A 13574-nucleotide genomic window follows, 5' to 3' on the forward strand; every position below is an offset into this window, starting at 1 on the left:
GTCTGAGATGAGCTCTAACTCTGAGATGAGCTCTAACTCTGTCTGAGGTGAGCTCTAACTCTGTCAGAGATGAGCTCTAACTCTGAGATGAGCTCTAACTCTGTCTGAGATGAGCTCTAACTCTGAGATGAGCTCTAACTCTGAGATGAGCTCTAACTCTGTCTGAGATGAGCTCTAACTCTGTCTGAGATGAGCTCTAACTCTGTCTGAGATGAGCTCTAACTCTGTCTGAGATGAGCTCTAACTCTGTCTGAGATGAGCTCTAACTGAGATGAGCTCTAACTCTGTCTGAGATGAGCTCTTTGAACCCTGTATGGTTCAACTTAGCTTAGAGGCATTTAGGTGGCTCTACACCAGTCAACATAGCAGTGTCTACGATGGTGTCTACAGAGGGGAATGTAGAGATGTGTAGGTGGTCTCAGACTCACACCAGATGGCCGGATGGACAGCTGTGGTTTGTGGTTTTGTTTCCTGTTTCATCAATGGGTTTGATGAATATTTGCAACACTGTGGTTACTGTGGACATTAGAGCCTTTAGTAACACTGTGGTGAATGTGAACATCAGAGACCTTTGTTGTTGAAGTGCAAGCCAGACAGACAGACAAGCAGACAGGCAGGCAGGCAGACAGACATATTGTTCGGTAAAGCACGCTCATGTGATGAGTAACCTAGCCTGAAATCTAACCAATAACCTAGCCAGACAGCCTCTCATTGACCTTACTATCTAGTTCAGAGGAGAGAATGTCACGGTTCTGTTCTGGAGTGGGATGGGAACTCTCTCTAGTTCAGAGGAGAGAATGTCACGGTTCTGTTCTGGAGTGGGATGGGAACTCTCTCTAGTTCAGAGGAGAGAATGTCACGGTTCTGTTCTGGAGTGGGATGGGAACTCTCTGTAGTTCAGAGGAGAGAATGTCACGGTTCTGTTCTGGAGTGGGATGGGAATTCTCTCTAGTTCAGAGGAGAGAATGTCACGGTTCTGTTCTGGAGTGGGATGGGAACTCTCTCTAGTTCAGAGGAGAGAATGTCACGGTTCTGTCCCGGAGTGGGATGGGAACTCTCTGTAGTTCAGAGGAGAGAATGTCACGGTTCTGTTCTGGAGTGGGAACTCTCTCTCTCTCTGTTTTCCAGAATGTTTGCGTGCTGGTATAGTACATGACCTATTAACAGTCATGGTGTGAGTAACATTGATTCAAAACTTCACGAGTATGTTTAAGATCTTTATTTAAACAGATTGGATAAATTCAATTGCAATCTTAATTATTTCATCAAATATATCTGGTAAAAGAAAATATAATATTTACAAATTTAATAAAGAATATTTTGGTTTCCTTAATTCACACCAAAGTTTAACCATCAAGACATTTCTGTAACAATAAATATCATCTTTGGTAAAAACGCAACATAACAGAAGAAAAGGCATCAAAGTCCAGCTTTGTAAAGGGACACCATTAAATCACACAGCATTGGCACAGAACATGTATTACAGTAAAAGGCTCATTTATATTTCTGACAGCAGAGGACGCGCATTAAGTATCACTATAAAATGAAGGAGGACCAATGGAGGGTTTCATTTAACCATAAAACAAATACAACAGCTCCCCCTTCAGGTGAGGATGTCGGTCATGGGGACGTCATGAGCTCTCAAAGAGGAATACTTCACTGGAGGGGGAGGAGGCTTGAAGGGGGGAGGGAGGTCCATCCTGGAGAGAGAGAGAGGGGGGAGGGAGGGAGAGAGTGGAGGGGGAAGAAGGGGAAGGGTGAGGGGGGAGAGAGGGGAGGGGAAGGGGGAGGGGGAGAGAGGGGAGCGGAGGGGAGGAGGAGAGAGGGAGGGAGGGGAGAGGGAGGGAGGGGAGAGAGGGAGGGAGGGGGGAGAGGGTGGGAGAGAGAGCAGAGAAGGATAGAGCGGGAGGGAGGAGGAGAGTGGGGAGGGAGCGAGAGGGGGAGAGGGGAGCGAGGAGGAGAGAGGGAGGGAGGGGAGAGAGGGAGGGAGAGAGAGCAGAGAAGGATAAAGAGGGAGAGAGTGGGGAGGGAGCAAGAGGGGGAGAGGGGAGGGAGGGGAGAGAGGGAGGGAGAGGGGGAAGGGGGGGAGAGCAGAGAAGGAGAGAGCGGGAGAGAGTGGGAGGGAGGGAGAGGGGAGGGAGGAGGAGAGAGGGAGGGAGGGATGAGGATAGAGGGAGAGAGGGAGAGAGGGAGAGAGGGGAGGGAGGAGGAGAGAGGTAGGGGAGGGATGAGGAGAGAGGGAGAGAGGGATATAGGGAGAGAGGGGAGGGAGGAGGAGAGAGGGAGGGAGGGGAGAGAGGGAGAGAGGGGAGAGAGGGAGCGAGAGGGAGAGAGGGAGGGAGGAGGAGAGAGAAAGAGGCAGATTGAAAGGCAGGTAGAAAAGAGAGGTTAATTGATGTAAAACAATAAGGAAATGGAGCAGCAGAGTCAGGACAGGAAACACGCTCACCTCTTCTGGATGATGTACCGTCTGTAGAGGAACCCTACCACGAGCAGCAGAGCCAGGACAGGAAGCAGCACCCACACCACCACGTACCTCTGACCACTACTGGGACCTGACAGGAATAATCATGATATCGGTATCCTCTATAAATCATAATATTGTAAGGTTTTCTGTTTAAAAGTGGTCTACGGTACATACCAAATACAACGACAAGAAGCCAATACAAACCAACCATCTCTGGCTGTGGTCCTACCTGTCTCCCCATGGGAGGAAGTGGAGGTGGAGGTGGTGGAGGTCCCCAGGGTGTGGTCTTCCTTCTCCCCAGCCAGGGTGCTCTTCTCTGGGTTTAGCGTAGTGGACACTGGGCCTCCCTGACCACCAAAGCTGGAGGTCTCTGCTTCAGACTCGTTCGATCGGACGCTCCATGGAGTGGGCTGATCTGATTGGACCTTGGGTGGATAGGTTGATCCTGATTGGGCCGTGGATGGGACTCTGATTGGACTGTCTGTGGAGCTGTTGACCTCGGACCCCTTTGGTCCCGCCTCTGTGTTGACTGATCGGTGTGTATTGGAGTAGATTAGCTGGGTGACAGAGGTAGTCATAGTGATACTGGTGTTGACTTCCTGTACGGTAGAGGAGGTGAGGGTGTCTGGTGTGATGCTGAAGTTAGCTGTGGGGGTTGTCATCTCTCCTGGCTCTGTTAGGTCGCTTGTTACGTTGTTGCCGGTAACTGCAGGTTCAGTTACGTTGTTGCCGGTAACTGCAGGTCCGGTTACGTTGTTGCCGGTAACCGTAGGTTCAGTTACGTTGTTGCCGGTAACCGTAGGTTCAGTTACGTTGTTGCCGGTAACCGTAGGTTCAGTTACGTTGTTGCCGGTAACCGTAGGTTCAGTTACGTTGTTGTCGGTAACCGTAGGTTCAGTTACGTTGTTGCCGGAGGTCACAGTGACAGCAGGACCTGTTATGTAGGAAAGTAATGAGAGACAGAGAGAGAATCATCACTAATATCATAATGTCTCTCTAACTCTTCAACAACTACACATCCCAGGGTGCAACTGTGTCCGGGATGCCCCTTCAGGAAGCAGTAATTGAACAGTACTCCAGCAGGTCCAGCAGAGGGCAGTCTATACCCTTCCTAGGGCTGTTGCTACAGGTGATTAACATCTCACTCTCTATTGGAACCTGTAGAAGAGATGATCACTAGGCCTCAACGTTACAAACACATAGAAATATATTACATAGAACGCACCTTCCTCTCTGACATGGACTAATATAATAATGACAACAACATAATGTCTTTTAGCAAAATGCTTTTATCCAAAGCAACTTGTGGCTGTGAGAGTTTACCGTTATGTTGTATTGGTGGCCCCAGCAGAAAATCACTATCCTGGTGTTGAAAGCACAATATTCTACCAACTGAGAAACATAGAGTGGTCAGCTATATCACTGCATGAACGCAGTAGCCGTGGTTCAGGGCATGCAGATAGAAATGTATAATATAGAACACAACTCTCTGACACTTCAGCTCTATTCGTTACATTTCTATCTGCAATATTCAGTAGTAGTACATTGCAGAAGGTGAGTACGTGCTGTACTGTAGCTGTGGTGTCGGTGTATGGGCATTCAGGTAGACGTGTATAATATAGAACAGACAGTAAATCACTGACTGAAAGGTGTCAGCTCTATTCATGGCTGTTCTATCTGCAACTTTCAGCTGCTGAGGGCGACCGTGTTGTAGCTTCTGTTGCTGTCGGCTGCTGGAGAGCAGGAAACAGGAAGTGTGAAACTGTGTCCCAAATAGAACCCTATTCCCTATATATAGTGCACTACTTTAGACCAGATCCCTATGGCACCCTATTCCCTATATAGTGCACTACTTTAGACCAGAGCACTATGGCACCCTATTCCCTATGTAGTGTACTACTTTAGACCAGATCCCTATGGCACCCTATTCCCTATATAGTGCACTATTTTAGACCAGAGCCCTATGGCACCCTATTCCCTATATAGTACACTACTTTAGACCAGAGCACAATGGCACTACAAAAGTAGTGCACTATATAGGGAAAGGGTTCCATTTGGGATACAAGCATGTGGTCCACATGTTGACGTCTGTTTATCTGAATGTGAAGAGATTTCAGTGTGTCAGAGATGACTCAACTAAACCACATTCATCAACACACACCACACAGGATGGAGAAACAGAGACAGAGAGACGTGCAGATGTACATGTTTTCAGACAGTGAGACAGAGAGAGACAGAGAGAGACAGAGAGAGAGAGAGAGAGAGACAGAGAGAGAGAGAGAGAGAGAGAGAGAGAGAGAGAGAGAGAGAGAGAGAGAGAGAGAAAGAAAGAGAGAGAGAGACTGAGACAGATACAGAGAGAGAGAGAGAGAGAGAGAGAGAGAGAGAGGTACAGACAGATGTACATGTTTTCAGACAGTGAGATGGAGAGAGACAGACAGAGAGAGAGAGAGAGAGAGAGAGAGAGAGAGGTATAGAGAGATGTACATGTTTTCAGACAGTGAGATGGAGAGAGACAGAGAGAGAGAGAGAGAGGTACAGACAGATGTACATGTTTTCAGACAGTGAGATGGAGAGAGACAGAGAGAGAGAGAGAGGTACAGACAGATGTACATGTTTTCAGACAGTGAGATGGAGACAGAGAGAGAGAGAGAGAGAGAGAGAGAGAGAGGTGCATGTTTTCAGACAGTGAGATGTGTTCACAAACACACCCTACAGAGCCACAGGACAGCAGCACAATTAGACCCAACCAAATCATGAGAAAACAAAAAGATAATTACTTGACACATTGGAAAGAATTAACAAAAAAACAGAGAAAACTAGAATGCTATTTGGCCCTAAACAGAAAGTACACAGTGGCAGAATACCTGACCACTGTGACTGACCCAAACTTAAGGAAAGCTTTGACGATGTACAGACTCAGTGAGCATAGCCTTGCTATTGAGAAAGGCCGCCGTAGGCAGACATGGCTCTCAAGAGAAGACAGGCTATGTGCTCACTGCCCACAAAATGAGGTGGAAACTGAGCTGCACTTCCTAACCTCCTGCCCAATGTATGACCATATTAGAGAGACATATTTCCCTCAGATTACACAGATCCACAAAGAATTCGAAAACAAATCCAATTTTGAAAAACTCTCATATCTACTGGGTGAAATTCCACAGTGTTCCATCACAGCAGCAAGATTTGTGACATGTTGCCACGAGAAAAGGGCAACCAGTGAAGAACAAACACCATTGTAAATACAACCCATATATATGCTTATTTATTTTATCTTGTGTCCTTTAACTATTTGTACATTGTTAAAACACTGTATATATATAATATGACATTTGTAATGTCTTTATTGTTTTGAAACTTCTGTATGTGTAATGTTTACTGTTAATTTTTTTATAGTTTTTCACTTTATATATTCACTTTTAATATTATCTACCTCACTTGCTTTGGCAATGTTAACACGTTTCCCATGCCAATAAAGCCCTTGAATTGAATTGAATTGAGAGACAGAGAGACAGACAGAGAGAGAGAGAGAGAGACACAGAGAGAGAGAGAGAGAGGGAGACAGACAGACAGACAGACAGAGAGAGAGAGAGAAAGAGACAGAGAGAGAGAGAGAGAGAGAGAGAGACAGAGAGACAGACAGAGAGAGAGAGAGAGAGACACAGAGAGAGAGAGAGAGAGGGAGACAGACAGACAGACAGAGAGAGAGAGAGAAAGAGACAGAGAGAGAGAGAGAGAGAGAGAGACAGTGAGATGCAGACAGTGAGATGCAGATAGAGAGATGCAGACAGTGAGATGCAGACAGAGAGATACAGACAGTAGGATGCAGACAGTGAGATGCAGACAGTGAAATGCAGACAGTGAGATGTAGACAGTGAGATGCAGACAGAGAGATGCAGACAGAGAGATGCAGACAGATAGATGCAGACAGTGAGATGCAGGCAGATAGATGCAGACAGTGAGATGCAGACAGAGAGATGCAGACAGTGATATGCAGACAGAGAAGATGCAGACAGTGATATGCAGACAGTGAGATGCAGACAGTGACATGCAGACAGTGAGATACAGACAGAGAGGTGCAGACAGTGCGATGCAGACAGAGAGAGGCAGACAGAGAGATGCAGACAGTGAGATGCAGACAGTGTGATGCAGACAGATATATGCAGACAGTGAGATGCAGACAGAGAGATGCAGACAGAGAGATGCAGACAGATATATGCAGACAGTGAGATGCAGACAGTGAGATGCAGACAGAGAGATGCAGACAGTGAGATGCAGACAGAGCGATGCAGACAGTGGGATGCAGACAGAGAGATGCAGACAGTGACATGCAGACAGTGAGATGCAGACAGTGTGATGCAGACAGTGTGATGCAGACAGTGAGATGCAGACAGTAGGATGCAGACAGAGAGATGCAGACAGAGAGATGCAGACAGGTGGCTGTAAAAATTCCCTTCGGTGCGTCTCAATAATGCAAGGAGCGTCCTCTCCTTGCCTCCTCTCCCTGTCTCCTTTCCTTCATCTGCACAGACCCAGAACAACTATAGATAACTATAGATAAAATATATTTTTTGCTTTTCGCAGATGACCTGTGCCTGCTGTCACCCACAGCACACGAACTACAGCAGAGCCTGGACCTGCTAGAGCAGTACTGCCAGACCTGGGCCCTGGCAGTAAATCCCAAAAATACTAAAATAATGATTTTCCAGAGAAGATCCAGATCTCAGGGAATTAGACCAAAGTTCTCAATTGGTACAAAATATATAGAGTACTGTACACACTACAATTACTGAGGTTTAAATATATAGAGTACTGTACACACTACAATTTCTGAGGTTTAAATTTAATCTCCACCAGACACCTTAAAGAGGCAGTGAACTGGGCATAGCAGGGCATTCTACACCATTAATAACTAATTAAAATTGAAATACCTATTATAACTTAGCTAAAACTAATTGAATGTGTCATTGAACCAATTGCACTTTATGGCAGCGAGGTGTGGGGTCCACTTGCAAAACAAGATGTCACCAAATGGGACAAACACCCCATTGAAACCCTGCATGCAGAGTTCTGTAAGCTTCCCTTACATGTCCAGAGGAAAACTACAAACAATGCATGCAGGGCAGAATTAGGCCAATATCCACTAATATTAAAACTCAAAAAAGAGCAATTAAGTTTTGGAAACATCTAAAATACAGTGACCCCTCTGATATCATTACCAAGCCCTGCAATGCCAAGAGCTGAGCAAAGAAAAGAGTCCCCTCATCCAGCTGGTCCTGGGGCTGAGTTCACAAACCTGTTCTACTAACACACTGAAGCCTCAGTCCCCTCATCCAGCTGGTCCTGGGGCTGAGTTCACTAACCTGTTCTACTAACACACTGAAGCCTCAGTCCCCTCATCCAGCTGGTCCTGGGGCTGAGTTCACAAACCTGTTCTACTAACACACTGAAGACTCAGTCCCCTCATCCAGCTGGTCCTGGGGCTGAGTTCACAAACCTGTTCTACTAACACACTGAAGTCTCAGTCCGCTCATCCAGCTGGTCCTGGGGCTGAGTTCACTAACCTGTTCTACTAACACACTGAAGCCTCAGTCCCCTCATCCAGCTGGTCCTGGGGCTGAGTTCACAAACCTGTTCTACTAACACACTGAAGCCTCAGTCCCCTCATCCAGCTGGTCCTGGGGCTGAGTTCACTAACCTGTTCTACTAACACACTGAAGCCTCAGTCCCCTCATCCAGCTGGTCCTGGGGCTGAGTTCACAAACCTGTTCTACTAACACACTGAAGCCTCAGTCCCCTCATCCAGCTGGTCCTGGGGCTGAGTTCACTAACCTGTTCTACTAACACACTGAAGTCTCAGTCCCCTCATCCAGCTGGTCCTGGGGCTGAGTTCACTAACCTGTTCTACTAACACACTGAAGCCTCAGTCCCCTCATCCAGCTGGTCCTGGGGCTGAGTTCACAAACCTGTTCTACTAACACACTGAAGCCCCAGTCCCCTCATCCAGCTGGTCCTGGGGCTGAGTTCACAAACCTGTTCTACTAACACACTGAAGCCCCAGTCCCCTCATCCAGCTGGTCCTGAGTTCACAAACCTGTTCTACTAACACACTGAAGCCTCAGTCCCCTCATCCAGCTGGTCCTGGGACTGAGTTCACAAACCTGTTCTACTAACACACTGAAGCCTCAGTCCCCTCATCCAACTGGTCCTGGGGCTGAGTTCACTAACCTGTTCTACTAACACACTGAAGCCTCAGTCCCCTCATCCAGCTGGTCCTGAGTTCACTAACCTGTTCTACTAACACACTGAAGCCTCAGTCCCCTCATCCAGCTGGTCCTGGGACTGAGTTCACTAACCTGTTCTACTAACACACTGAAGCCCCAGTCCCCTCATCCAGCTGGTCCTGAGTTCACAAACCTGTTCTACTAACACACTGAAGCCTCAGTCCCCTCATCCAGCTGGTCCTGGGGCTGAGTTCACAAACCTGTTCTACTAACACACTGAAGTCTCAGTCCCCTCATCCAGCTGGTCCTGGTGCTGAGTTCACAAACCTGTTCTACTAACACACTGAAGCCTCAGTCCCCTCATCCAGCTGGTCCTGAGTTCACTAACCTGTTCTACTAACACACTGAAGCCTCAGTCCCCTCATCCAGCTGGTCCTGGGGCTGAGTTCACTAACCTGTTCTACTAACACACTGAAGCCTCAGTCCCCTCATCCAGCTGGTCCTGGGACTGAGTTCACAAACCTGTTCTACTAACACACTGAAGCCTCAGTCCCCTCATCCAGCTGGTCCTGGGACTGAGTTCACAAACATGTTCTACTAACACACTGAAGCCTCAGTCCCCTCATCCAGCTGGTCCTGGGGCTGAGTTCACTAACCTGTTCTACTAACACACAGAAGCCTCAGTCCCCTCATCCAGCTGGTCCTGGGGCTGAGTTCACTAACCTGTTCTACTAACACACTGAAGCCTCAGGACCAGAACATCCAATCAATCAGAATAAACCAAATTACAACAGTCTAAACAAAACTACATTACCTATGGGGAAACACAAGCACAAAGCAACACTACATTACCTATTGGGAAACACAGGCACAGAGCAACACTACATTACCTATTGGGAAACACAAGCACAGAGCAACACTACATTACCTATTGGGAAACACAAGCACAGAGCAACACTACATTACCTATTGGGAAACACAAGCACAGAGCAACACTACATTACCTATTGGGAAACACAAGCACAAAGCAACACTACATTACCTATTGGGAAACACAAGCACAAAGCAACACTACATTACCTATGGGGAAACACAAGCACAAATCAGCACTACATTATCTATTGGGAAACACAAGCACAGAGCAACACTACATTACCTATGGGGAAACACAAGCACAAAGCAACACTACATTACCTTTTGGGAAACACAAGCACAAAGCAAAATGCAGTGCTATCTGGCCCTAAATCGATAGTACACCTTGGCAAACTATTTGACCATGGTTACTGATCAAAACCTTTGAAAAACTTTGACAAAGTACAGGCTCAGTGAGCACAGATTTGCCATTGAGAAGGGTAGACAGGAAAACCTGGCTCCCTGTAGAGGAAAGGCTGTGCAACCACTGCACAACAGCAGAACCTGAGACAGAGCTGCATTTCCTGACAAAATGTCAAAAACATAAAACAACTAAAGAGTGTAATTTCACCAAATTTGAAACCCTTAAAACCACATGTCCTCTACTGCTTATTGTTATTGTTCAATGTATGGTTATTTTGACCCTTGGTTATTGTTGTTACTGTTGTCCCGTTGACAATATGGATTATGATAATTTGTATTATGTTAATATGAGACAGCGAGAGAGAGAGAGAGAGAGAGAGAGAGAGACAGAGAGAGAGAGAGAGAGAGAGAGACAGAGAGAGAGAGAGAGAGAGAGAGAGACAGATCCTCCCAAGCTCTCTCAGGTTGGATGGGGAGCGTCGCTGCACAGCTATTTTCAGATCTCACTAGAAATGTTCAATCAGGATCAAGTCTGGGCTCTGGCTGGGCCAATCAAGGACATTCAGAGACTTGTCCCGAAACCACTCCTGCATTGTCTTGGCTGTGTGCTTAGGTTCAATGTCCTTTTGGAAGGTGACTTTCACCCAGTCTGAGGTCCTGAGTGCTCTGGAGCAGGTTTCATCAAGGATCTCTCTGTACTTTGCTCTGTTCATCTTTCCCTCAATCCTGACTAGTCTCCCAGTCCCTGCTGCTGAAAAACATCCCCACAGCATGATGCTGCCACTACTGAGGAGTGAATTCCGTATGCCCACTCTACCATAAAGGCTTGATTGGTGGAGTGCTGCAGAGATGGTTGTCTTTCTGGAAGGTTCTCCCTCGGCTCATACCTGCAACCCTCGGCCCTTACTGTCAACCCTCAGCCCAAACTGTCAACCCTCGGCCCATACTGTCAACCCTCAGCCCATACTGTCAACCCTCGGCCCATACTGTCAACCCTCAGCCCATACTGTCAACCCTCGGCCCATACTGTCAACCCTCAGCCCATACTGTCAACCCTCAGCCCATACTGTCAACCCTCGGCCCATACTGTCAACCCTCAGCCCATACCGTCAACCCTCGGCCCATACCGGCAACCCTCTGCCCATACCGTCAATCCTCTGCCCATACCGTCAATCCTCGGCCCATACCTTCAACCCTCAGCCTTCAACCCTCAGCCCATACGTCAACCCTCAGCCCATACGTCAACCCTCAGCCTTCAACCCTCAGCCCATACCTTCAACCGCTAAGCCCATATCTTCAACCCTCAGCCCATATCTTCAACCCTCAGCCCATACCTTCAACCCTCAGCCCATACCATCAACCCTCAACCCATGCCTTCAACCCTCAGCCCATACGTCAACCCTCGGCCCATACGTCACCCCTGAGCCCATATGTCAACCCTCAGCCCATACCTTCAACCCTCAGCCTTCAACTCTCGGCCCATACCTGCAACCTTCGGCCCATACCTTCAACCCTCAGCCCATACCTTCAACCTCTAAGTCCATATATTCAACCCTCAGCCCATACCTTCAACCCTCAGCCCATGCCATCAACCTTCACCCCATACGTCAACCCTCAGCCCATATTTTCAACCCTCAGCCCATACGTCAACCCTCAGCCCATATTTTCAACCCTCAGCCCATACGTCAACCCTCAGCCCATATTTTCAACCCTCAGCCCATACGTCAACCCTCAGCCCATATTTTCAACCCTCAGCCCACATCATCAACCTTCAACCCATACCTTCAACCCTCAGCCCATACCTTCAACCCTCAGCCCATACCTTCAACCTTCAGCCCATACCTTCAACCCTCAGCCCATACCTTCAACCCTCAGCCCATACGTCAACCCTCAGCCCATACCATCAACCCTCAGCCCATACCTTCAACATTCAGCCCATACCTTCAACTCTCAGCCCATATCTTCAACATTCAGCCCATACCTTCAACCTTCAGCCGAGTGACTTTCCTGATGGACCCGTTGGGGTAGGTAGTGATGTCACAGATATAACGCCCGCTGTCCCTAGCCTCTACATCCTTCAGAACCAGAGACGTGCCCATTAGCTTCTCCTTGTCCTTGTCCCACGCCACGTCCAGGGCGACGTTTGGCCAGACGAGGGTTTCACCAAAACTAGGGTTAAACACTACCAGCTTGTGGTCCTCCAGCTCTCCTTTCTTCCTCCATTCTACCTAGAACGTTGACATGCACATTTTAGTCAAACAGCAGAGACTCTTATCTAGAGCAACTTACAGTTAGTTCGTTCATCTTAAGGTAGTTAGCTATAATACATTTTTTTTAAATAACATTTTATTAGACAGACGTCTTTCAGGACACTCATGGAATCCTAGTGCAATTAAAACAGTTGAAAAAAAAAGAGAGAAAACACAGCTACCTGAGAGATGACGGGTTTACGTCCCTCCTTCACTTCTAGTAAACAGGGTAGAGTGATGTTCTGACCCTCTACAGCTCTCACTGACTCCCGGTGGAACACGTCAACACCATGGACACCTGTCAATCAAATCACACAACAGTTGAAAACCTGAGAACAGCCTCCTTTACTCTGTCTACTCACAATCAGATGAAGAGTTGTGAATCCAGCCTTTACCTTGAGAAATGGAGGAGAGAAGAAGAAGAGAGACGACAGTTCCCTTCAGAGTGGCAGCCATGTCTGTCTGGTCTCTTGACACCGGGGTTAGAGAAAGAGAGCGAGAGGAAGGATGAGAGGAAGGAAGAGAGAGACTCTCTCTCTCTCTCTCGCACTCTCTCTCTCTCACTCTCACTCTCTCTCTCTCTCTCTCTCTCTGGACCTACTGATTCTAACACCTACAAAGTAAAAAAATAAAATAATAATTCTACATTGTAGAATAATAGCAAAGACATCAAAACTATGAAGTAACACATATGGAATAACTAGTAGTAACTAAAAAAAAGTGTTAAACAAATCAAAACATATTTTAGATTTGAAATTCTTCAAAGTAACCAGCTTTGCACACTCTTGGCATTCTCTCAACCAGCTTCATGAGGTAGTCACCTGGAATGCATTTCAATTAACAGGTGTGCCTTGTTAAAAGATAATTTGTGGAATTTATTTCCTTCTTAATGCAATTGAGCCAATCAGTTGTGTTGTAACAAGGTAGGGTTGGTATATAGAAGATAGGGCTATATGGTAAAAGACCAAGTCCATAGCCTGGTAGGAGCGTTGGGCCAGGAACTGAAAGGTTGCTGGATTGAATCCCAGAGTTGACAAGGTAAAAATCTGTCATTCTGTCCCTGAGAAACCCACTGTTTCCCGGGTGCCGATGACGTTGATGTCGATTAAGGCAGCCCCCCACACCTCTCTGATTCAGAGGGGTTGGGTTAAATTTCATTTGAATGCATTCAGTGCTACATCAGATGACCTGGTCTCCACAATCACCCGACCTCAACCCAATTGAGATGGTTTGGGATGAGTTGGACCGCAGAGTGAAGGAAAAGTAGCTAACAAGTGCTCAGCATATGTGGGAAGTCATACATAGAAAATAGTCAAAATAAAGAAAAACCCTTGAATGAGTAGGTGTGTCCAAACTTTG

The 13574-nt window shown here is 47.1% G+C and overlaps 1 protein-coding gene across 1 annotated transcript; it reads right to left on the bottom strand.

Annotated features, from left to right (window-relative positions):
* Window positions 1-1206: 1206 nt before the first annotated feature.
* Window positions 1207-12746, bottom strand: si:ch1073-15f19.2 (mucin-5AC). The gene is made up of 6 exons (XM_036968183.1): window positions 12611-12746; window positions 12398-12513; window positions 11948-12194; window positions 2697-3401; window positions 2450-2555; window positions 1207-1700 (listed from the first exon to the last, which is right to left on the bottom strand). Exons 1-6 carry the CDS (start codon window positions 12669-12671, stop codon window positions 1604-1606), a joined length of 1332 nt encoding a protein of 443 aa, XP_036824078.1. The 5' UTR covers window positions 12672-12746; the 3' UTR covers window positions 1207-1603.
* Between the last annotated feature and the right edge of the window lie 828 nt (window positions 12747-13574).

The sequence above is a fragment of the Oncorhynchus mykiss genome, chromosome Y, assembly GCF_013265735.2.
Source record: "Oncorhynchus mykiss isolate Arlee chromosome Y, USDA_OmykA_1.1, whole genome shotgun sequence".
NCBI lineage: Eukaryota > Metazoa > Chordata > Actinopteri > Salmoniformes > Salmonidae > Oncorhynchus > Oncorhynchus mykiss.